The sequence below is a fragment of the Lagenorhynchus albirostris genome, chromosome 2, assembly GCF_949774975.1.
Source record: "Lagenorhynchus albirostris chromosome 2, mLagAlb1.1, whole genome shotgun sequence".
Taxonomy (NCBI): Eukaryota; Metazoa; Chordata; class Mammalia; order Artiodactyla; family Delphinidae; genus Lagenorhynchus; species Lagenorhynchus albirostris.
The window spans coordinates 47,615,147-47,640,157 of NC_083096.1; the positions used below are offsets into that span (position 1 = coordinate 47,615,147).

Here is a 25,011-nt window from a genome sequence, read left to right on the forward strand (position 1 = left end):
CAGCTTGAGGTTCAACTCTGGGGGTAGGGTGGGGTTCACGTTAGCATCACCAGTGGGCTTATTCCAATTTCATAATACCTCACCCCCTTTGCCACATGAGGTTTTGGCATCCCTTCTTCATACTGTCCCAACTTCCCCTCAATGTATGTGAGAGGATCCATCTGGGATGTAGTTTTTAAAAGCCCAGTAGGTGAATCTGATATGTTTCCTCTTTGAGAGTCCCTGCAGTGTTGTTATATCAAACCAACCAGAAAAACATTCCTAAACACTCAATCTTTGAAATCTTTTAGGCTCTGGACTGGTGTACATGGGATTTGATAATACTTCTCTTGTTTTAAAGAAGTCATTTGTGAATGCTAAACTTTCACCCTATTTGGGGCACATCTCCTTTGTCACCCCTTTAATAAAAAAATCCCTTGCCAATTTCTTATAATAGTTGCAGATACAGGCTCGACCACGTTTTTTCTGTTACTTGACTCAGTTTCTGCTTGATAAAGTAAGAAGGAACATTGGACTAGGAGTTGTAAGACCCAGGCTCTCCTTCCTCTTCTGTGACCACGTCCTAGGAAGAACAAGCCATGCCACCCCAGGGCCTCACCATTTCCTTGTGTTCCATGGAGGGCTGGATCATAGGATGTCCCATGTTTTCTGACTCAAAGAGTCTAGCAACCAAGTCCTACTACTATCATAATCTATCATCTTGCGATATATATACTAACAAAGTAGAGATCATTGAAGAAAATTACGCGAATCACAAGACTGAAGTACAATTAGCATACTAATTGCTTGCCAGTAAATGTCAGTAACTGGAAATAGTTTGTTCTCTAAATAATCTTCCTACCTAAATCTTCTTAGCCCCAGTTATTTGCTTAAAAACCTTCATTTTATAGATAACATAAAAGAAAGCCTTTGATCCTGGTGCTATTCTCATCACAAATTTCAAATTAGTGAGCTTAGTTTCGAATCAAAGATGTTTTGACTTCGTCATTAGTATATGTATCCTAGATTTCATGAATGTGTTTTCCTCTCCTCTCCTTCGTCTGAACTTGGATCCATTAACCAGCTTATTTTTTCCCAATTGATCAGGGACGCAACAAGAGGACTGTGGTCTTTGGGACTACACTTTCGCAAACAGAAAGCTAAAAAAAAAAATATATGTATATATCATTCTTGTGATCTTTTCTTTTTTTCCAAGCCTGGGAACTGAACTAGGCTCAAGCCCACCCCCAGTGCCAGCTAAATCAGGGCTCCTGGACCTTGAACTGTTACCTAAGCCACCCTCCCTGCTGCACCAGCTGCACGGCTCATTCATAGTGACCCAGTTCCTTTTCTTATGTAAGCACCCTGCATCAAAGCACTAGAGGGAGGATGCCGGCAGCAGGCAGCTTGTGCGGCCACGGGAGTGCTCTTGCAGATGCAGTGCATGCTCGGGAGGTTGCCAAAGTTCTGTCCAGTGTTCCAGGAATTCTGGACACCATCCTTTCCTTTCCTGCGACTCAATAGACACTAATCTCAAAAATGTCTGATGTCCTTAGTGTCTTGACTTAGAAGGTCACGCAGAGAAAGCCAAAGTGAAATAAAAATGAAATGAAATGAAAAAAAAAAAGGCAGATCCTCCTGTTTCTCTCTCATTCTCCTGAACGGTTTCTCACCCATCATCTTTAAGTTACCAGGGTCGTGTTTTGGTATTAGGCAGGTTATGTTCTGTCCAATGATGCCTTAAGCCAGCAAAGTACAGGAGTAATGATCACAAACACATGTGGAGCAATCCCTGTCTTAGTGTCAGGCTCTGCATGCTGTTTACGTGTATTAACTCACCTCATCCCCACGGCCCCATGGGGGAAGTACTGTTAGCATCTGCATTTCACAGAGGAGAGAACTGAGGCACAGAGAGCTTAAGCATCTTGCTCAAGGTCACACAGAGCCAGGACACAGTCCCAGGCAGAATGGCTTCAGGGGTCAGAGAGAAATCACTCTCCAGCAGCCTGAAATCTGTGGGGGTAGTGGAGGGGGGACTCTACTTCTCTGAGTACTGGGGAGGGATCTGAGTCTGGGATACCCCAGGGGGGTGAGTGGGTAAGGGAGGGGTGGATGGTGCCTGGCAGGTGTGGGCAAAGGAAGCACAGCTAACAAAGCAGCTGACTCTGAGAGATGCCAGTAAATGCTCATGAGCCTTTCAGAGATGAACCGGCATCCTGCATTGTAACCAACTGCAGTTTATGGACAAGCAGAAGGGAAGGAGAGGGTCCTGGTGGACAGAAGGGGAAAAATGGAAGGAGGAGTGAAAAGGGACGGAGGACAGAAGAAAAGGGAGAAGAGCGGGGAAAGATGCTGAGGAGATTAGGGAGAGGACCAGACAAAAGGCTTGCTGGGAGGAGGTGGGAGGTGATAGAAGGGGGCGGAAAAGATGTAGATGGGAAGAAGGAATCCTGCTGGAGCCTCATACAATTCCTTTCCTAGGTCACGTGAGCAGGAAAGTTGGGCCAGGTTGGGGACAAGTGGTCTGTACACAGAGGCCCGCCGCGGCCATCTGCTCTGGGGCAGGGGAGGGGCTCCTGCAGCCATGGGGCGGTGGAGGGGGGCTCCCACCCCATCTCACTTCCATTGTTCCGGGATGAAGTTTCTCTTTGCACAGTGACCCTCCACCCTGCGTTGCTCAGAGCCGGCCCTGGAAATATGAAAGGATGGGGGGAGGGGCTGAGAGGGGAGGGCAAGCAGAGGAGGAGGGCTGTGATCCCCATGGTCTGCGCAGGCCTCCATGAGGTTTTCAGTGTGTCTTTGCTGCGATGCTGCTTCTTAGGTCCAGACCCTCCTAGGCCTTTCTCCCCTCCTTCCTCATCTCTCCTCAAGCTCTTCTCTTGAAATCCTGGTAAATTTCAAGTGCTACATTTTGCTTTGTTTGCCCTCCCACTCCCTCTGAAACCCGCCCTGGAAATGCAGGCAAACACAGTTTGGATCAAGGCTGCCGGTGACCGGAGGCACCTTTACAAGGTCACTCAGCTGTGCTCTGTTAGAGTGTCCCCGGGCCAGGGTGGGGGAGTGTGCCTGTCTGCTCTCTGAGGTGCCCCCTGCATCCTGGGAGGGACACGTAGGGTGGGTATCAGAGCTGCGGAAAAGAAGAGAGTTCAGACAGATTCCAGGTTGAGTGGTACCTAACGGCCTCCATTGTCGCCACAGAGGAGGTGATGGCAGGTGTCGTCCTGCCGGAGAATCTCCAGCTCTGTGAGCCCAATGGTGTGTTTGCCCTGCTGTGGCGTACTTTCAGCATACTGTCTGATTTGGGGTTATTGCCCACCCCTCCTTTAGAGGAAGCGATAACGTAGGGTCTGCCAATGGTCACCAGAGGAGAGACAGGCGGAGTGGGCTCTGAAGTCGTGTAGATGTGTGTGTAAGTCCACCTCCCGCCCCTTACTGTCTAAGGGACCACAGACATTTCACTTAAACTCTCCAAGGTAAGAAAGCCTCGGGCTTGGAGATGTTAAGGTGTTTTCCCCAGGTCACACAGGATTCAAACGCAGGCTGTCTGACTCCAGAGCCTCTGCCTTGATAATAGGGTTGGTGTAAGGGTTACGTGAGTTGATATGTAGATTGGATACCATAGAACTTGGCCTGGGATAAGTCCTTGATGTATAATGTGAGGAAGAGGATGGAAAACCATCGTCTGAGAGCTGTGTGTGATGCAGACACATCAAGGTTGTGATGGGGGCACAGAGCAGAGCGCTGACCCTACCTGGGAGAGTTCGTGAGATCCACCACCCTCACTTTCCAGATGACGATGCTGAGACTCAGTGAGGTTGAATGTGATAATTATGGGCAGCCTGCCTGTGATCAGTACTGGTGCTGCTGGGTGAGACAGTGGTGCTCCCATCCCAGGCGGGATGGGCAGGGTCAGTAGGCTGCCTCAACGGAGCTGCCAGACAATTGCAATCTGAGTATGAGCTCACCACACATTTTACTCCAAATCGCCATCCCCACTGAGTCAGTCTGAGCTGCTGTAATTCAGTTGGGTGCTACTGCCCATGCCCATTCTTCTCTCTGTGTTGTTCTACTCTCCGATACTCCTCTGCCTCCCTCGGTGACTTTTTTCATTTCCTCCCCAACTCATCTGTCGCCCTCATTCCTGGAAATGTCGTCACTATTGTGTTGTTACTTGAGGCCTCCTTGTCTCGTGCTGTGCAATGGCTCTCCCTCCCCTGCTCTCCAGTCATCACCGGCGCAGGCGTCCCTCGGGCCCCACCGTTGTGCAGAGCTGGAGAGTGGACCACTGTCTCACATAAGAATGCTGGCTCTAATCCCACTACTGGGCATATACCCTGAGAAAACCATAATTCAAACAGTCATGTACCAAAATGTTCATTGCAGCTCTATTTACAATAGCCCGGAGATGGAAACAACCTAAGTGTCCGTCATCGGATGAATGGATAAAGAAGATGTGGCACATATATACAATGGAATATTACTCAGCCATAAAAAGAAATGAAATTGAGCTATTTGTAGTGAGGTGGATAATACCTAGAGTCTGTCATACAGAGTGAAGTAAGTAAGAAAGAGAAAGACAAATACCGTATGCTAACACATATATATGGAATTTAAGAAAAAAAATGTCCTGAAGAACCTGGGGTAAGACAGGAATAAAGACACAGACCTACTAGAGAATGGACTTGAGGATATGGGGAGGGGGAAGGGTAAGCTGTGACAAAGTGAGAGAGTGGCATGGACATATATACACTACCAAACGTAAAATAGATAGCTAGCGGGAAGCAGCCGCATAGCACAGGGAGATCAGCTCGGTGCTTTGTGACCACCTAGAGGGGTGGGATAGGGAGGGTGGGAGGGAGGGAGACGCAAGAGGGAAGAGATATGGGGATATATGTATATGTATATCTGATTCACTTTGTTATAAAGCAGAAACTAACACACCATTGTAAAGCAATTATACTCCAATAAAGATGTAAAAAAAAAAAAAGAATGCTGGCTCTGCAGCTTGGCATCCTTGCTACTTGCTAACTGTGTGACCATTGGCAAGCTATTTAACTTCTCTAAGTTTCATTTTTCTCTACTGCGAAATGGTGAAACTATCAGGACCTATGCTGTAGATTTGCCACGAGGTTCACAATGCATTTGGTGCTGCACCTGGCCCCAAGTGAGTGCTCAATACCTATTTGCAGTGGTTATTTTAAAAATGCCTTCTCTAACTTCAACTTTTCTTTACCTCCAGCTTGGCCTCTTCCTTTTTTAGTGTCCCAACTGCTGGTGCCTTCCTGCTCTCCAGGTTCCATTTGCCAGCCTGGAGCTGATGCTCCTGTCTTTTTTTTTTTTTAATTTAATTTATTTATTTTTGGCTGTATTGGGTCTTCATTGCTGCGCATGGGCTTTCTCTAGTTGCGGTGAGCGGGGGCTACTCTTCATTGCACTGCATGGGCTTCTCATTGCAGTGGTGTCTCTTGTTTTGGAACACAGCCTCTAGGTGCGCGGGCTTCAGTAGTTGTGGCATGCGGGCTCAGTAGTTGTGGCTCGCGGGCTCTAGAGTGCAGGCTCAATAGTTGTGGCACATGGGCTTAGTTGCTCCGCGGCATGTGGGATCTTCCTGGACCGGGGATTGAACCCGTGTCACCTGCATTGGCAGGCAGATTCTTAACCACTGTACCAGCAGGGAAGTCCCTATGCTCCTGTCTTTGAATGACGGGCACACCCCAAAGCTAAAAGGTCTTGCTCCTTTCCTGGTGCATCGTAACACTCTCCAGGAACTGAAATCTAGGTCTTCATAATGGTTTGCCTATTTCCTACCAGGGTCCTATTCTTTTTTCCGGAGTAGCTGTTCCCAGACTCTTTTCACTCTCATAGGTGTCCCCACCACAGTACATACTACATTTGTAATTATCCAATTAATTATTTTAAATGATTACTTAATGTCTGTTACACTAGACTAGCTTGCAAGTTCTGTGAGGTGGTGACTTTATATGATTTGATTCTACCGTATCTCCAACATCTGGCACGTGGAGGCAGACCACCTGCAGGGCCTTCATCCCAAATTAATAAAGAAGATCAAAGCTGTTCAACCGGGCTTCCCTGGTGGCGCAGTGGTTGAGAGTCCGCCTGCCGATGCAGGGGACCGGGTTCGTGCCCCGGTCCGGGAAGATCCCACATGCCGCGGAGCGGCTGGGCCCATGAGCCATGGCCGCTGAGCCTGCGCGTCCGGAGCTAGTGCTCCACAATGGGAGAGGCCACAACAGTGAGAGGCCCGCGTACCGCAAAAAAAAAAAAAAAAAAAAAAAAAAAAAAAGCTGTTCAACCGTGATGCATCTCAAATATGTCCCTTCCTGGACCATTTCTCTCTATCGCCATCCGCCCCCCTCTCTTTCTCTACTTTTTTTTTTTTTTTTTTTTGCGGTACGCGGGCCTCTCACTGTTGTGGCCTCTCCTGTTGTGGAGCACAGGCTCCGGACACGCAGGCTCAGTGGCCATGGCTCACGGGCCCAGCCGCTCCGTGGCATGTGGGATCCTCCTGGACCGGGGCACGAACCCGTGTCCCCTGCATCGGCAGGCGGACTGTCAACCACTGCACCACCAGGGAAGCCCTCTTTCTCTACTTTTGACTTTCAGGAAGTCAAGTTCATCCACTTCTTGGACCCTTTCCTTCTTTAGAATCTGCCTTTAACAGATACTGTTCTTTTGCCCCTTTAATTACTCTCTTCCCTTGCTCTTTCCCTTCTGCTTGCAAACACACCTGGAAAGATCTTGCTTCAGAGTCGTATGGACAGTAGGGAAACTTGGCTGTTCTTGCCAGCTGTGGACTGGAAAATTTATCTGACTTCGTAAGTTTAGTTTCTTCCTGTGGAAAATGAGAGTGGATCATTTGTGCTATCTATGGATCAGAGATGCTGTGAAAATAAATTGAGCTGCTGTTTGTAAAATCTCCAGCAAAAATCATGGCGTATAGTAAATAAATAAAACTCCCTGCCCCAGATGCTAAAGAAAGAAATAAAAACTGTATCATTTCCATTTCCTACCACTTTCTCCAGATAATATCAGATGGGAACTCCTTCAACATCCTGCACCCACACTAGAAACTTTCCTGCATCCACACGCAGCCTTTCCTCTTTTTCTCCATCACAACGCTGTTCTCAGGCCTATTTCTCCTACCTTCCTGGAGGCAACATATTATCAATGAAACTTTCTTTTCGTTAACTTCAACTCCTCCAGCTCAACAAGTCTTTTCTGGCCAGATCAACATTTAATCATACCCAAGGCTATCTTACAAAAACCCCACGACACACACACACACACAGACACACACACACACACACACACAGACACACACACACACACCCCAGACCACTTTCCTGACTTCTTGTTTCCCTCCAGCTGTGCTGTCTGATCTCTCTACTCCCCTTCTTGCAAGAGGCATCTGAATTCATTGTTTCAACATCTTCCCCCCTCATTCCCCACTATACTTACCACAATATGACTAGGGCTCTCATCACACCACGAAGACTGTTCTTGCCAGTGGTTGCGGAACCTTGTCGCCGAGTCTAAAGACCACCGCTTCTCAGACCGTATCTATCTTGTGACCTCTGGGTAGCGCTGGACACAGTGGCCACTTCCTACCTGAAATGTTCCCTTCCCTGGCCTTTTGGAATGCTGTGTTATCCCTCTGTCTCTGGCTCTTTCACAGGCCTCTTGGTGTATGTCTATCCTACAGGTAGGCTCAATAATTTTAGCATTATTATTATTATTATTAAACACTAGTCTTACTAAACTATTTCTGGTTACTCAAATAACCAGATAACCAGATAACCGTGCCTGTGGTTCCCCCTTTCTGCAAGTCTCTTCTTCCTCTTTCCCTTCCTTTTTCACTTAGCTTCCTTCTCCTCAGCTTCACATCTCAGCCTAGAAGCTTCTTCCTCCTATAAGACTTCCCTCTCCTCCTCAGCTCTGGCTCAGGCGCCCCCACCCCGGGTACTTTCACAGCCACCTACGCTTTCCCTAGCATATCACTTATCGTCTATACCATAATTACCGTAATTATGTTATCTTGGCTCAAATTGCTCTTTTAGTGAAAGTTCTGTGAGCACTTAGTTGTGCCTGTGCCTTCTGCCCAGGCTCCTAGCAGAATGCCTGGGTCACATAATGGGTGAATGAATGAATGAATGAATGAGTGGAGATGGCCTTACTGCTGTGTTGGATTGGTAGTTAGGCTATCTTTCGGGTTTTTTTGTTTGTTTGTTTGTTTGTTTTTTGCGGTACGCAGGCCTCTCACTGCTGTGGCCTCTCCCGTTGCAGAGCACAGGCTCCGGATGCGCAGGCTCAGTGGTCATGGCTCACTGGCCCAGCCGCTCCGCGGCATGTGGGATCTTCCCGGACCGGGGCACGAACCTGTGTCCCCTGCATCGGCAGGCGGACTCTCAACCACTGTGCCACCAGGGAAGCCCTATCTTACGTTTTTAAATGCTGCATATTATTACTTGCGTGAACTCAGCCAATCCACTTCTCTAAGCATGTTTTCCTCATCTATAAAGTGGGAAGAAGTAAAGCAACGTTCCTGAGGATACTCTGCAGGTGTTATCTCCTTTAATCCACACAAAGACCCAGCAAAGCTGAGATCTGATGCAAGGAGATAATGTCTGTACCTTGGGTAGGGTGAGGCCACACAGTTTCCCTAGCAGGGCGACCCTCAGTAATAGCATCAAGGAAGGCAGAGAGGTAATGTTCTCCATTTCAGCTTGCTCACAAGCACCCATTTCTGCCTGATGGAAAGCACAACAAAATCTAACACAAACAGCAAACAAAGTTTTCAATTCAAAGAATTTAGTCTCATCTGGTTTAAAAACAACAGACTCTTCAGAGTCACTCTTCTGAGTCACTTTACATTTGCCCCTTTAGATAAACGCATAGTGTTTTAGGGTTCCCCCAGCCCCGCACCTTTTCCTTCCCACACCCTGACCGCAGCGAGAAGGCAGCAGGGGAGGGCCTCTGGCCCGTGTCCTCCCTGTGTCATGGATCGTGTCCCTGGCTCTTGTCACCTGTGGATTGGTCATTGCTCCGAGGCCACCTTGCGGAAGCAGCCCCGCCCATGCCCCTTGGCTCTCCCGGGCACTGAGTCTCCTCAGAGGCTTCCGCAGCTGCAGGTGGTTTTCTCTCCCACCTCTGCCTGTAGCCTCTGACGGGAATGCTAGCTCTCAAACCCCTGTTCTTTTAGAGCCTGGGGAAACTTCTAGAGCTCCTCTATGAGAACTTGGAGGAGACAAGACATGGCAAAAAGAGCACCCACGAGGGATTTTATGGATGGCGATTTTATGATTTGTTTTCTGATGTATCCCAAGATTTTGAACAGTACTTTGTTCATGAGTAGTATTTTTTTAAAAAAATTGTTGAATTGAATGAATGCTTTTCAGAACATCTCTCTGCCTAATTAGTGTCACGCCACTGCTTCACACTCACTTTGATTCTTAATTTATCTTGGACTTCTGTGCCCTCCTCTCAGTGTTTTGAACCCAGTGCAGGAAGGAGGGGCAGTGGGGCACTGAGCAGACCTTTCGTATGAGTCTATACTGTGTCACTCTCCTCCTGCCTGGCACAGGGACAATTTTATTTCCAACCTGCCTGATGGGAAACAACCTTATATCATATTCTGCTTTCTCCAGACTCCTTGTCTTACTGTTAAGGTGACCATGTGTCCTGATTTTTGCCTATGGTGGTCATGGTTTATGTCTGTTGTCCCTGTGTAATTAACAGAAATGGCCCCCCTTGACTCCCAGAAATGTCCTGGCTGGGGTGATAAATTTCATGGCCACCCCTACTTTTGTTAAACACTTTAAGCTCAGGCCTCCAAACTTAGATTTCTTTGTGATTTAATGTTTAGCTTTGGGATTTTCATCAACACCCTTTTCCCTCCCAAGTTCCTGGCTCTTACAATTAAAAGTCTTGACTTTTATAACTATGGTTCTAGTGTGGGCATTAAGATGTCTATTTGGAAAGATAAACAATGACTTTTTAATTAGGAGAAATAAAAATGTTTCAGAAAAGTAAAAACAAACAGTTAAATATGTCAACCACGTGGCACCATCAATCCATGGAATGATGGTGGACAGTGCCCGGGCCTAGCACCTATGGATGGACCTTCAATGCTCAGGGGAGTCCATCACCCAGAATTAAGAACTGTTAACATATTGTCCTTCTAGTAAATTTTAGAAAAGAAATAAAACATTATAGCCAGAGTCTTTTTTAAAAATTAATTAATTTTATTTATTTATTATTTTTGGCTGGTTGGGTCTTCGTTGCCGTGCATGGGCTTCTCATTGTCGTGGCTTCTCTTGTTGCGGAGCACGGGCTCTAGGTGCGCGGGCTTCAGTAGCTGTGGCACGTGGGCTCAGTAGTTGTGGCTCGTGGGCTCTAGAGTGCAGGCTGAGTAGTTATGGTGCACCAGCTTAGTTGCTCCGTGGGATGTGGGATCTTCCCGGACCAGGGCTCGAACCCGTGTCCCCTGCATTGGCAGGTGGATTTTAAACTACTGCACCGCCAGGGAAGCCCCCAGCCAGAGTCATTTTTAACCAATGCAGTCACTCCTTTATTTTAGGCTGTATCTGTCCTTCCTCTGAGGACAGTTGGTAGAAAGCTAGAGCTCTTATTTGATTTGAGGAGCATGCGTTAAAGGTTAAGATAATTTATCAAAACTATTTTAAAATAAAAACATCAGCTGAATACATAGGCTATCAATGAATGTTGTTTCCCTTTCCAAATCTATGTGATAACACTGCTCATCTTATTCCGATTGGAAGCTCTGTTTGGCAGTATGCGTGACATTGATTAAGAAAAATGCAAGGCTATGTTAATCATTAACTCATTTAGTAGAAAAATTATAATTCATCTTAATTAAAATGTATAATTTGATAGGCAAGATCTTTTAAAATAAAGCATCCACGGAATTAATCATTAAACTGTGGGGCCTCAAAAGTTTTTTAAAAGAGGCTGAGAACCCCTTCCATATAACAGAATGGCTTTACAGACTGCATTTCAGTGGGTGTTTACTTTCAGACATTTTTCTGATAATAGTGAAGGATTTGCCCTGAGGCATTCACTCCCCCCCACCCCCCATCAGTTTGTCTTGTGACAGATTGTTTTTTCAGGTTGGTTGACTTGCATTGGTGCAGGGAATGGATTACGTATATTACTTAGGCCTCATTAGAAACACAGGCTCACCAGTAGACCCAGGGGACAGCCAACTCTGCATTAGGGGACAGGCAGTCACCACCGAGGGCTGATTAGAAGCGACCGGGCCTTCCCATAGTCATTATTCCTATGGCTTCCTAAACATTTCTCCAGAATATCACTATGATCCTTGAATGAGAAGCATGGCTTGCCTCTGACGGTACCTGTGTGTTTAAGAGAATGGAGTCTTCAAGAGGATGTGGAGGAGAGCAGTGAGGGCTGGACAATCAGGGCCACTCCTTTTTTTTTTTGCGGTTCGCCAGCCTCTCACTGCTGTGGCCTCTCCCATTGCGGAGCACAGGCTCCGGACGCGCAGGCTCAGCGGCGATGGCTCACGGGCCCAGCTGCTCCGCGGCATGTGGCATCCTCCCAGACCGGGGCACGAACCCGTGTCCGCTGCATCGGCAGGCGGACTCTCAACCACTGCGCCACCAGGGAAGCCCAGGGCCACTCTTGTGTTATGACTACCTTTCTTTCTTCTACAGTTCTTGGACTTAAGCCTCTTCCTATTTCCCTTCCTTTCTGCTTCCCTCCACGTCCACAGATGGGGTGGCTGCGTTCCGCGCCTTCCTGAAGACGGAGTTCAGTGAAGAGAACCTGGAGTTCTGGTTGGCCTGTGAGGAGTTCAAGAAGACCAGGTCAACTGCAAAACTTGTCTCCAAGGCCCATAGGATCTTTGAAGAGTTTGTGGATGTGCAGGCTCCGCGGGAGGTGTGTTGGCGGTGGGGTCTTGTCAGACCTCCATCCATTGCTCTCTCTCCTTGCTGGGGTTTGAGCCAGGTTTGATGGGGACTTTCTTCTGAAATGAACCTCACTGCTCTGATGGCTCTGGATACAAAAGGGATCCCTTTTAAGGTGCAGAGCCCAAGGATTCTATAAAAAGGAGCTCTATTGGGAGTATTTTAGCTGTCTGTCAGTTAAACATGTGTCAGCAGGAACTGTGTTTCTATAGGGATTCTGCAAGATAGACGCCAGTAAGTCCATGTTAGTTTTCCTAGTGGAACGCAGCATGACTCGATGGAATGAGCATGTACTTTGGAATCTTGTTCCAATATCAGCTCCACTACTTACTCGTTGTGTGATCTTGGTCAAGTTACCTGGTCTTTCTGAATCACATTTTCCCCAATGTAAAAGGCTATAATATCACCTTTCAAGACCACTCTGAGTATTAGGAGTCAAACACCTATTCAATATTTGTGACTGCTTATTAATGAGTAATTTTAGTCATTTATATTATTTTATGATCATTTATTATAATTACTTAATAATAATATGAATTTCTATGTACTGCTATTCTGAGTTATAAAACAGAGTTTTACCTGGGAGAGTTTTATAGGAGACAAATATTTGTTGTCTATGAGTTTAGGTGCATTCTACACCTAAAACTCTTCAGTTATGCTTTGACTTGGGATGCAGGAGGTCTTTGGCCAGTGGTCAGAAAGCTGCAGGCTCCTTATACATGCGGTTGGAACAGAGATGTACATTCTAAACATAGCCTTTCTCCCTGGGGTGTTTGTTTCCTTAGCAGCTGAGAAAGGACAAAAGAGCAAGCTTACTTTAGGGAACCCACATTCATGCTTGTCTCTGGTTTAACTCTGCCTGACATTGCAAAGACCCATGGATTAAGAGTTGAGTAATTTGGGGTTTTGCCTTGGCTGTTACTAACTTTCCAGAGTAAATTAGACCAGCTTTTTAGTATCCCTTTTCTTCAGTATCTTTATCTATAAATTGGGATGAAGACGATCTGGTCTTCAGCCCTCACAGGATTCTTCCTGGGATCAAAAGGGATGACCTTCAGGAAAGCAGTTTATTAATAATTATTAATATAACAATTGGCCCTTGAGGGCCCGTGACCGTGCTCTCTGTTTGTGTCTCCAGGTAAACATAGACTTCCAGACCCGAGAAGCCACAAGGAAGAACATGCAGGAACCGTCCCTGACTTGCTTTGACCAAGCCCAGGGAAAAGTACACAGTCTCATGGAGAAAGACTCTTACCCCCGGTTCCTGAGGTCCAAAATGTACTTAGATTTGCTGTCCCAGAGCCAGAGGCGGCTCAGTTAGACCTCAGATGGGGACTCTTGGAGATCACCGGCTTTCCCCTCCCCTTGCTGCCAAGACCATATTCTAATGTGAAATGTCATAGGTGTTCAAAAGCAGTGACATTTAGGTTGGGAGCCCGGGAGTGAGGAAGGGATGAAGGGCCATTCCAAAGTACGATCCAGCCACCAGAGCTCGGACTCTATTCCATTAACCCATGTTTGTGTTTTGGTTAGTGGTAGCACCTTGTCGCTGTCACCCTTCTCTGGGTCGGCGACTTGCCCTCCATAATGCCTTGGGTCATCTCCACTGAGAAGGCAGATATGCCATGCTGGGCTAATCTGTAAATAATGCAAATGCAATTTCCACCACTTCCACACCCTCCTCAGTTAGGACTCTCGACTCTCTAACTTGTCCTATACTCTTGTGAGGAAGAGCTAGAAGACTCTGGCTTACGTTTGTGATTTGCCATCACAATGTAATAGCCAGTCCCGCGTGCTGGGACCTCACGGTTTAGGAGAGAGGTCTCAGTGGAATCCCAGGTTTCTAGCACTGTCACTGATAGGTGGCCTCTGAGAGAAGGGGCACACTCCATGGAGTTGGCTGTTTCTTCCATTTGCATAAGACCAGTGTCACTGTCCATCTCAGCCTAGGAGATTCACAAGACTCCCATACCCTTGCCATTCCAGAAAGGGTCTTGGGAGATGTCCTTCACCACTTCCGATGTGGAACTGCTATTGAGAAAGAGACAGCTTGCAAGGCTTCCTCAGTTCTACCAAGAAGTTTTCCCGAAGTTGAATGAGCAGGGAATGTAGCACCAGTAGATTTTTGTGCAGTGGGCCACCATATAACCTCTCTGTTGCTTAACGTATTCTCTGCCCTCACCTCCCTGTGGTATCACACATCACTGAGCTCTTAGAACGATGGATGGCTTGGTAAAGGGAGGTGAATTCCCTTAGCATGGACAGCTCTCACAGTGCCTAATACTTCTCCTGTCTCTCCCTCTTCCCCCCTTCATGCAGGTCATGTAATTCCGATGGGGGAGAATGGGAACTTAGGCTGTAATTCTCTTTCCAGCTTGCTTCCTGGGAGCATGCTTTTTTAGAAAGGTTCCTCTCGTGAGGGCCATCTTGGCTGACCAACAGCTTCCTTCTTGACTTTTTGGGATTGAACGTGGAACAGGAGGTGAGGCTAAGAAGATCACTGTGAACATCTGGTTGTAGAGAACCTTCCTAAGACGTCTTCATGGTATCCCGGTGCTGCTTTTGGAAATACATCAGGAAACTTTTCCCTGGAGGATGAGCAAGACACAGGAAACTTACTCCAGCTGCCCGGGAAAAAGCTGACTTTGGCCCAAGACTGCAGTGCTGAGGAGATGAATCCTCAGCAGAGAGACCAGAATGTGGAAGAGGAGCCTAGGAGAGGCTGGTCCCTGGGTGGACTGAATCACAGAGAATGTGCTGGAGGTACTATTGGGGTAACTCACAGCCGATGGATCTGGATTCACTGCAGATCTCCAAAACTTTCAGCTTGACTAAATGAAACAGCACATGATTAGGTGTAAGCCCTGGAATGCAGGTGATTGAAAATTGGGCTGAAGCAGTCTCCTCGTGCATCAGGGATGAGCCGTTTTAGATGTGCGGGTGTTCCAGTGCTTGCATTTCTGTCCAGTAACTTTATGAATCTCTTCCTTCCTTGGCTGCAGCTAGACCAAGCCAAGAAGGCTCTTGAGTCCCACGGGCTGTTAGGGTCCGCTGCCCTGCCGTGTATCTGTGAGTATCTGTTAGTGAGAGCTGACATGTCTGTACGAACCATCGAGGAGAGAGAGAACACAGGCCTCCTGAAGAGACCTGTGGAATTTCACGTTCAAGAACTCTGCAGCCTCATGTGGGTGTTCCTAGTTAGATCAGGTAGTATTCCCCCGCCCCCACTGGTGAAAAACAATCCTTAGTTTAAGCTGCTAGAATTACTTTAATGATCAAATTCCGGAACAGGGTATTTTCAATGTTGTTTACATATGAAATGTACGTCTGCTGCCAACTCTACTGTCCACTAGGAGGTGCCTATAAATGGGAACAGCACAGAATTATGGAGACCTGAAACGTCCTAAGAGGGGCCTTTTTACCACTTCCACTGTCCCCAGGAGAAAAGTCTGAACAAGAGTGTTTTGCGGTCGCCTTCACTGGGGCCTAGAGTTCTTGCCAACTGTTGGTGGAACGAAGGATGCAGATGGTGGTGTCATGGCACCTGGTGACTTCCTCCCACGATGGGGAGGTGTGAAGGACCCAGCTTGGGTATCCTGAGATTTGCCGCTAAGTGAGCGTCTGTGGGCGTATGTTCGTGTGTAGAGGAACGTGATAGTTATGTTTATGGTACTCCCGTGGAGTGTGTGTGTGTGTGTGTGTGTGTGTGTGTGTGTGAGACAGAAAGAATTATGAGCACTAGACTAGTACACCACAGAGATGGTCTTCCCACGGGTGGAGCTTTTCTCACACCCTTTATGTCCTGCTTCCACCAGGAGGCACAGAGCTCTCTGCTCTGATGCTACTTTCAGGCACTTTGGTCATGCCAACCGAGATTTTGGTCTGTGACGAAACAAACAGATATGTTTACAACATCTAGAGCAATATCTAAGCATACCTCATCCCTGACCTTCCACATCGCCCTGCCCCACCCTCTCCCTCAGCCTCTCCACAAGCCGTACTCCGCCTCGTTTGGTGGGCACCCACAGTGGCCGCTTCTCCACGTCTTCCTGGGTTCCGCACGCCGGGCTTGTGCTCTGGACTGCCTTCAGGGCACAAGGCTTGCTCTGTGCTTGGGACCTTTAAAGGCTCAAGGCAAGCCATGCAGTAGGCCGGGCAGAGCTGTGACTTTTAGGATTGCTCTCCATCCCTGAGTGGCCTTCCAGCCCCACATGAGTATTAACCCGTTTGGGGGCTGGTGTGAGATTTCCTGTTGCCCTTGGCAAGCCAAATAGAACACAATCAGTAACGACCCTTCATAGCCCTGGGCACTTCTGGGGTGAGGAATGTTCCCTGAGCAGCGTTTATTATGAAAGTTGAGGATGTGCAGAGATCACCCGGAAAGCCTGTTATAAGTGCTAATTCCCAGGTTCCACACCCAGAGATGCTGATCTAATAGATCTGGGGTGGGATGCAGAAGTCTGCATTTTTAATAAGCTCCCAGGTGTGTAGTGGCCCGTGGACCAGACTTTGAAAAAAGATGGTCTAAGACTGGTCTAAGACAGAGGCTCTCACCCTTGGTTGTTCAATGGAATCACCTGGGGAGTTAAAGAAACCCGAATGTCTGGGTCCCGCCCCAGAACATCTTGGGGTTGGAGCTCAAGGCATCAGTTTTTTAACTACGCCACAGGTGGGTCCAATGTATAGATGAGGTTGGAATGCTGGGCCTGAGGAGTGAGGAACACAGCTAAGGGTAAAACCCAGCTGTGTGAGCTGAGAGGGCTGGAGCACACCCAGACACAAACAAGCACAATAACCAGGAACCTGCCAGCCCTGAATTTGACTCTTAGGGTGGTTGCCTCTATGCCCTCTCTGACTTTTGAGATGAAAATGTTTCTGCCCCAGCTGAATGCGTTGTCAGGCAGTGGGTCCGCCAACAGTGGGGGCTGAAGGGGTCCTTGGGGCTTTCCTCGCCTGCCGGGTCTTGTTCACAGGGCTTCCTCCAATCTCTCCTCCTAGGCCGCTTCGCTGTTTGTTTCCATGTGCTCTCGTGCTTGGTCATTCCGTGTTAGGCCGTGCCTCTGTACCCAAGGCCACGTGACATGGTAGCTGGACTCAGGTAGTGGGTGAGGGGTGTGTAGTAGTAATAATAGCGGTAGCACAACAACTTCAAATTTCTCAAGGGAGGGTGTTTTACCCTCAGAATAGCAAGCTCTTTGAGGCTTTCTTCTCCAGGGCCACCACGGGGTTTTGGGTGCTGCCCTAAGCCCTCACCATTCCCTTTGGTGTTAGGCTGGATGGGCAGCTAGAAGGTTCTAGTTGATTTTACGCTCTGGTGCTCTCCGCAGAACTGGCTGCTCTGGGTTAACCAAACCTGTGAAATGGCTCTCTGCTCAGGCTGCAGGCCCAGCCTCTGGGTGCAGGCCCTGGGCGCCTGTCCTCAGCAGGGCCGGGTGTCCGGGCGCTCCAGGCCCTGGGCTGTGAGGGAAAGGCATGAACTCACTGTGCGGAGAGCCGGGCTGGGAATGGGGAAGACTGAAGAGGAAGGAGCAGGGGGGAAAGACACGCAGCTCACGTGGCATCTGCTTCTCCATAAACCAGAAGGGAGAGGTGATGAGTGGTGAGTTCAGAGGCAGGATCGTCTCCCATCAACAAGAGCACCCAGAGCTCTCCTGACCCGGTCAGTGCCCACTTCCAAGCAAGGCAGACGAATTACAATTTTCCATCCGAGGCTGTCCTTCAGTCTGCCAAGTGTCAGCCCTCTTCAAATCGGCATCCTCCGTTTTAGAAGCAAAGGAGGTGGCAAAGTCCCCCCTGGCGTGGGGAGCCTGTGCCACTTGGCATGAGACTGTGAAGGAAGAAGCCAAGAGCAGAGATGTCTTCCTGTCCCTGTGACCTCTTGGGATTCACAAGATGCTGTGGACCAAGATGAGAGATGGCAGGATGGGGCCACTGGCCTTCCCTGGTGTGGGGTCCTGGTCTTCTCAATAAACCGTTCTCTTCTTGATTCTTCCTCCCTTCCGCCCCTCTGCTCCCTCCCCTCTGCCAGGTACAGAGAAGGCGGCTGGGCTGATGTGCCCTCCAGGCGTGGTAGCACTCACCGAGTCACACGTGGCGGCACAGATCTGTAGCAGCTCATCTGCTGTAGAAACGCTTGGCTGATGGAGTCCTCATTGAGTTGTTTCATTACCATGCAAAGTGGAATAATGTCACTCACCTCTACTATAAACAAGGCTGTGAGGACATAATAAACAGAACCTGAACACGCTGCCCTTTGCTCTCTGCCCACATTTCTGGCCGGCTGACTCTTTATGAGGAAACACTTCCCATAACACGTGGACTCCCCGGGAGGGGCACGCGGCCTCTCCCTTGCAGAGAATGGCACGGGGCTGGCCATCAGGAAAAGCAGCAGTGTGGGCGGAAACGGGATGGGAATGACTTGGGATGAGTTTTGGGGTGGAGGGTGACTTTGGGATGTGACAGTGGCTTTGAAACCGTAAAGTGCTATATGAACACGAGGTGGTATTTTTATTGGTGCCCCCTACTGCGTGAAAACGCAGGGAGAGAAAAGGCTGAGGGATGGTTTATATATTTGTTCAGCTGGAGCAATCTGAAGATGGAGTGGATTGACCTTGCTTATGCCCCTACCTCCCTTTGTACAATCAGCGTGCCCCTGAAAGGACTGCGTGAGTCATCGAATCTTCCAGAGTCTCTGGTGATGGGCCCCATGGAGGGGACCGCAGGAGAATGAGCTGGAGGGCCTGCTCACAAAAGCTCAGTTTTCAGTTGTGGTGATGAGACAGAGATATACAAAATATCATTCATCCGAAACAATTAAAATGTACCAGAGAAGGTCTCTCTTTAAAGGAAAGCTGATGTTTCTTCAAAGGTGAATGCTTTGGGTTAAATGAAGAAGGCTTTGCCATGCAAATGAACCCCCCTCCCCAATCCCGGTTTTGGGCACTGGTCATGGGAGTCGGCAGCAGGCGGCTGCAGACAGGAGGCCCGCCCCTGGGGAGGGGATGGCACTGGCTCCTCTCTTCCCAGCTTTGCCCTTCTACTCCTTTCTACCCCGATTGCCACCTGGACTTTCTGACCCCGCCCCCCAGGCCTGAGAAGAGCAGGGGAGGAGGTGAGGTGAGGGCGCAAGGGGCTCAGACCTGGGGCTCATGCCTCCTGCGATAGGCCGCTGGCTCTCTCTGAACCTCGGAGGACTCTGGTGGGTCGTTCCCGGGCTCATGGGAGACCCTGTCTCTGGGGGATTCCTTCCTCCCCCCAGCTCTCTCAACCAGGGTGGATGCTTTCCACCTCTGGCTGGTGGCTTGCTTCTTCCTGGGAGGTGCCCTGGCGTCTCTCTGCTGCAGTCTTGTTTGTCCCTCCAGGACGCCCTCTTGGACAGCTGCTTGGATGACCCTTTGCTAGTCTCTTTCTCTCAGAGACCCATGACTGGCCCATCCATTGGAAGCACTGGGGCCTCATTCGGCCCTAGAATTACCAGGCAGCAGCTGCTCTGCCTTTGCTCTGCAGCCAGAGCCTCCAGCCAGCCCACTGCTCATCTTTTCAGTTTTCCGGGCTGGAGTCAGATCCCCAGGCATCAGGAGGCACATGTCCGGCTCTCCAAGGGACCCACCGCCCCTGCTGTCCCTGGGGGCGAGGTAAGAGGCAGGCATTCAGCCCCACTTGCGTGGGGTGGGACTCACAGTCCTCTAACATCTCTCTCCAAAAACTTTCACAAATTCTCTAGGCCTGACCTTTTTCCCTTGGAGACAGGCTTTGAGTGCCGTCCCTGGTTCTCCACTCCCTCCCTGCAGTGTTTGCTTCATCTGGAACCCTTCAGATCTCCTATCCATCTCCTAGGCCTTGACGGAAGCCTCTTACACAGACTTAACACTATGAGGGGCGTCTCATTAACATGCAGTAAATGTGGAAGAAAACAAGCAAAGTCCTTTCTGGTCCTATTGTTTACATCAACAAAGTGAGATCCACAGCAGAGGGAGACAAAGCAGGGGACATTGAGATAAGACCTCCCGTGGATACACTTCTTGATTGGGGTCTGTCTTGGTCCCCTGCCCAGGAGCTGTGGGACAAAGCCCTCCTGAAGGCAGGAGGGAAAGAGTGGGGATCCATCATGGGAGTGCTTCCCCCTGTTCAGGCCTCATTCTACAGCATAGAGGGGAGTCCAGGTCCACCAGCCCCTGGCACAGCGGCTCGTGCCCAGCCAGGGAAACAAAGTCCCAAGCTTGGGAGAACTGTCTTTGATCAGGGTTTCATCACACACTCCTCCTCATATCTGGGGCTCTGATGCAGATTCTGAGTTTGAATCCCAGCTTTCACTCTTATAAGTTGTGTGAGCCTAGGAAAGTTACTTCGCTGTGCCTCAGTTTTCTCATCTGCAAGACTAAAAGAAGCCAACTGCTTGGGGCTGTTGTGAACATTATATAAGTCGACATAGAAGAGTGTTTATTATGATGCCTGGCAGGCGCACAGTGCGTGCTAATTGGCATCTTCTCTCACACTGGGATCACCAGGGCTCAAGCCAGCACCCCCTTCTTGATTGAAAAGGGAAACCACTCAAAGCAAATGATGACAGGTTCAATGTCTCTTCCTTCCCTGCTAAACCATAAACTCCCTGAGGGCAGAGACTGTTTGCTTTATTCCCTGCTCTAGTCCCTGAATATTTATTGAAAGAATATTGTACCTACAAATGTTTCTTGAGCACCTCTTATAAGTGAGGCCCTGGGATTGTTTGGAAGTGAAGGCAAGAAATCCACAACCTGGGCCCTCAAAGAGCTTACTTCACTGTTACAGGAGCTTAACCCTTCCCAAGGCCTGGGAGACAGATCTCAGATACCAAAGAACTTAACAAATGAGTGGTAAAGGAAGTTAAGTGGCTGCATAGTCACGGTGGCAATACTTATAGAAAACACCTCAGGGGGAGCCTAGAACTTTGCAGAGCAATTTAGATGCCTCATCTAGTTGAATCTGCACAACAATTCTATGAGGTAGTGTATTGGTTTGCTAGGGCTGCCATAACAAGGTACCACAGGCTGGGCGGTTTATAACAACAGAAATTTATTTCTCATTATTCTGGAGGCTGGAAGTCCAAGATCAAGGTGTAGTCAGGATTAATGTCTTCCAGGGCCTCTTTTCTTGGCTGGTAGAAGGGACCTCTGCACTGTGTCCTCACGTGGTCTTTCCTCGGTGCTTACACCATTGGTGTCCCTTTCTCTTCTTATAAGGACCCTAGTCAGCTTGGATTAGGTCCCACCCTAACAGCCTCATTTTGAGTTAATCACCCCTCTAACCACCTATCTCAAAATATAGTCACATTCCAAGGTACTAGGGGGTAAGGCTTTAACATATGAGGGAGGGTATAATTCATCCCATAACAGGTAGACACTGTTACCTGTTATTATCCCCATTTACAGATGAGGAAAGAGAGCTTAAGTAACACACCAAAAGTCACACAACCTGCGGGTGACAGAACAGGGATTTAGAGTCCTGTAAATTCAGAACCGATGCTCTTAACCTCTGCTATGCCAGTGGACCCGAAGGGAATGTGGGGTTGGGGGCATAGGGGTGGAGTGGGGACCTGAGGAGGTATGGGGGAGGGGAGGGAAGGCTGGAACTAAATGCTCATGGGCTCATGCATAGGCACACCAATGCAGGTGAGGCAGGGGTGAGGGTATAGGTGGAAATCTGGGCTCCTGGAGAAGCTGGAGGCCTGGTGGAAAATGACGGTGTCTGAAAGACACACCGCAGAGCCTGCTGGAAATTGGATTAGTCAATTATCTGCCTGAGCTGTCCCCTGGCCGTGGTTTGTTTTGTGGCTGCCCTGACCTTTGTACTTTCTCCCCATTCATGCGGTAAGTCCGCTGCTGTCTCACAGCACCACTCGGCCGTCACCCCTGAGCCCACCACTCTTCTGGGGGAGGCTGAGTCACGGCCCCGCCCACCGCCTGCAGAAAACCTTTGGCTCCGTCTCCTGCATCTGCCATGGGGTGAGCACATTTCTCCCAAGGAGGGAGAAATAGCCCCATCTTCTCAGGCACTGAGACCTACCTTGCAGGCACCAAAAGGGACAGGGGGCTCTTCCCCCAGCCACAGGGTGGGAAAGAATAAGAGATGTGGATGAACTAGCCCGAGACTGAATCCTGACACTGTTGCTTATTCTGTGTGTGTGACTCTGGGGAACTTAGCCTCTCCTAGCCTCTGTTTTCTTATTAGCAAAAGTGGGGGTAATAATGCCTACATTTCCAGGCAGGGTGGCTGTGAGGATTAGAGGTGATACGTGCAAAGCACCTGAGGGAGGAGCTGGTACAGATAGGGACTCAAACAATGGCAGCTCTAAGTATTAGAGATCCAGGCCCAAGGTTGCGGACATCCTGGTGCTAGGTCTCTAACTTTTTCTGGGGGCCAGAACTTGTCATGGAGCCGTTGGCCATGGAAAGTCTATCGGGTCGAATATAAGTTGTACTTGCAGGAGAACAGGTTATCTGTCAGCTAGAAACAAAACAAGGTGGCTTTCGTTCAAGAGGGCGCTCTGCCCTGGCCAAGAGATTAGGACCGATCCACGGGTGCCCTGCGAGCTAAATGTAATAGGCCTCACTCGTCACACAGGCTTTTCAAAGGGCTCTCAAAAGGCAACAAACTAATTGGACTTTGAACTGGCAGAGTTAAAAAAGAACAACCCTGTGTCTTTCAAAACCAATTTAACTGATCAGGCGCCTCCAGTACACCGTTTTCTAATTAACCCCGGGACCAGAATTATACTCTTGACTTGTAGCTTTTGCAGAAACTCAGGAAAGGAAACTGATGTGGATAATCTCATTCAAGGTGCAGAGTATGTGAGTGGCTCTGGAGTAGATTAAAATGGAGCCTACCTCGACTACAGAATAGCTGTGTGGAGGTTTGCTAGGATATTAAGGGAAATCATTTCAATCATGTGCTTTAAAAGTGAAATCGTCAGGGTTTTCCAGTAAGTGCTTTATCAGGTCAGTTGTAACCAATAGCAAGGATGATGTCAATCTACAAGCCGGCAAGGCCTAGATTGGCAGCAAGTCCCAGGAAATGGCAAGGAAGGGGTGAGGAGCTAGGAAGGGGGCTTCTAGAACCTAAGGCATCACAGTCACATTCAAATCACAGAAACCCTGGGTTTTCAGTAGCACGCTGGGTCGAGGCCAACTTCCTCTCCCTGCATCACGGGGAGAAAGGGAGTTGACTCCTGGGGAGATGAATAGGGGGCAATTACCCAAAAGTAATATCAGTCCTCACTGTGGCCTGGCCTTGGGGAAGACTGAACCCAGGCCAGAGGGCAAACAGGTTTCCTTTCCTGACTCGGGGCGGGCAAGGCAGTTGCTAAGATATGGGGACTTTGCAAGAGAAGAGGGGAGCTAGTGCTTGTGGGCAGCCAGGGGAGTCCTGGGACCCTGGCCCCTTTCACTGGCCAATGGCTCTTGGCAGGCAGCTCTGCGGAGGACTTGTCTCGGCCAGGAGGAAACATTCTCATGCAGAGGGGTGGCATCTGGGCCCGCTCTGCAGCCACAGAGACAGTCTTGCTCTGTGGAAGGAGCAGCTGTCGGCCACCTGCTCAGCAGCCTGAGTTAAGTCCTCTTTTGAGCAGGAGCGAAGGAGGCTGGCCTCTAGAATGAAGGGCGCGTTCAGTGCTGCCTGCCCCAGCCATTGGCTTCGGGAGGTGAGCCGTGAGTGGGGCACGTGGCCTATGGTTCCACCTAAGGCCCCACACAGGGCCCCCTCTGGACGCTGGCAGCTGTCTCGTCTGCGGGCCTTTTTGTCTCAGTGCCACGTGCCCCTGCTCCTCTGTCCCTGTCCCAGAGGAGGTGTCTGTCCCAGAGCCAGACAGGCTGGCAGCCGGCTGGGCAGAGAGATTCGGGGGTGCCAGCCCTTCCACTAGAATAAGTGCAGCCCCAGAGCAGGGCCAACCAACCACCTATGGGGTGTCTGAGCTTATGTAGGGAGGAGGTTTTGGAGGGTAGAGGAGCAGGGACATGCTCTATAAAGCTGTAGAAGAAAATGCCATGTGTGCATATTCACCACCAATCAAGAAAGAAAGAAATAGACCCAGAGGTGAGGAAGTAACACATCCTGTAATCCTAGAGTTCGAGCAGAGAACTAGATGTAGAAACCGTCGCTCTTCACGAAGCACTTACTATATGCCTTACAAACACGGTTTAATCCTCCCGGCAGCCCTAGGAAGCAAGCATCCTCCTCCTGTTTTTTTTGTTTTGTTTTTTTTGTTTTGTTTTTTGCGGTACGCGGGCCTCTCACTGTTGTGGTCTCTCCCGTTGCGGAGCACAGGCTCCAGACGCGCAGGCTCAGCGGCCGTGGCTCACGGGCCCAGCCGCTCCGCGGCATGTGGGATCTTCCTGGACCGGGGCACGAACCCGCGTCCCCTGCATCGGCAGGCGGACTCTCAACCACCGCGCCACCAGGGAAGCCCCATCCTCCTGTTTTATGGAGAGGGGCATGAGGCTCCGAAGGGCTGGCAGGAGGGCACTGCAGACTCTGGCCCTGTGCTCTTAGTCCTGGCCTTTCGCAACTTCCTGCGTCTGTGCTCTGCCTTCCGAGAGGCAAAACCTCTCTAGACACCTCTCCTAGGAGAGACCTAAGCCATTTATTTAACTTTTCATCTGTTGTTCATTTTCTCTCTTTTTATCCAGAATATAAGCTTTCCAAGGGCAAGAGCCAAATCTGTTACTTCTTGGCAGGCAGCTCCTCTGCCCAGGGCACTTGGATGCTACACATTGAGCGCCCAGATGCTCTCTGATGATCCAAGATCACACTGGCTGTCCTTCCCGCGTGAGATGATCGCCCTGACCCTCTCTCTATAGGGCTTCAGTATGAGATAGTTTTCCCAGTTGGGTCCCACACTCGTTCTCCTAATCACCTTCAGCAAATTCCATTATAAGGTGAAGGTCTGAGTGAGGACAGGTCTGCAGCCTTGGGAAAGAATGAGGCCTCGGCCCAGAGGAACAGGATCTGTGCCTGGGGGCCCTGTGAGGAGGGTTTTTTGTTTTTGTTTTTTTTACATCTTTATTGGAGTATAATTGCTTTACAATGGTGT

The 25,011-nt window shown here is 49.3% G+C and overlaps 1 protein-coding gene across 1 annotated transcript in view; it reads left to right on the forward strand.

The window, feature by feature from the left end:
- Window positions 1–13,269, forward strand: part of RGS8 (regulator of G protein signaling 8) — a 33,986-nt gene extending 20,717 nt beyond the window's left edge. The window contains exons 5-6 of the mRNA XM_060141835.1: window positions 11,753–11,919; window positions 13,087–13,269. Of these exons, the coding sequence (XP_059997818.1) occupies window positions 11,753–11,919; window positions 13,087–13,269 (350 nt within the window). The remainder of the gene's footprint in view (window positions 1–11,752; window positions 11,920–13,086) is intronic.
- Window positions 13,270–25,011: the final 11,742 nt, after the last annotated feature.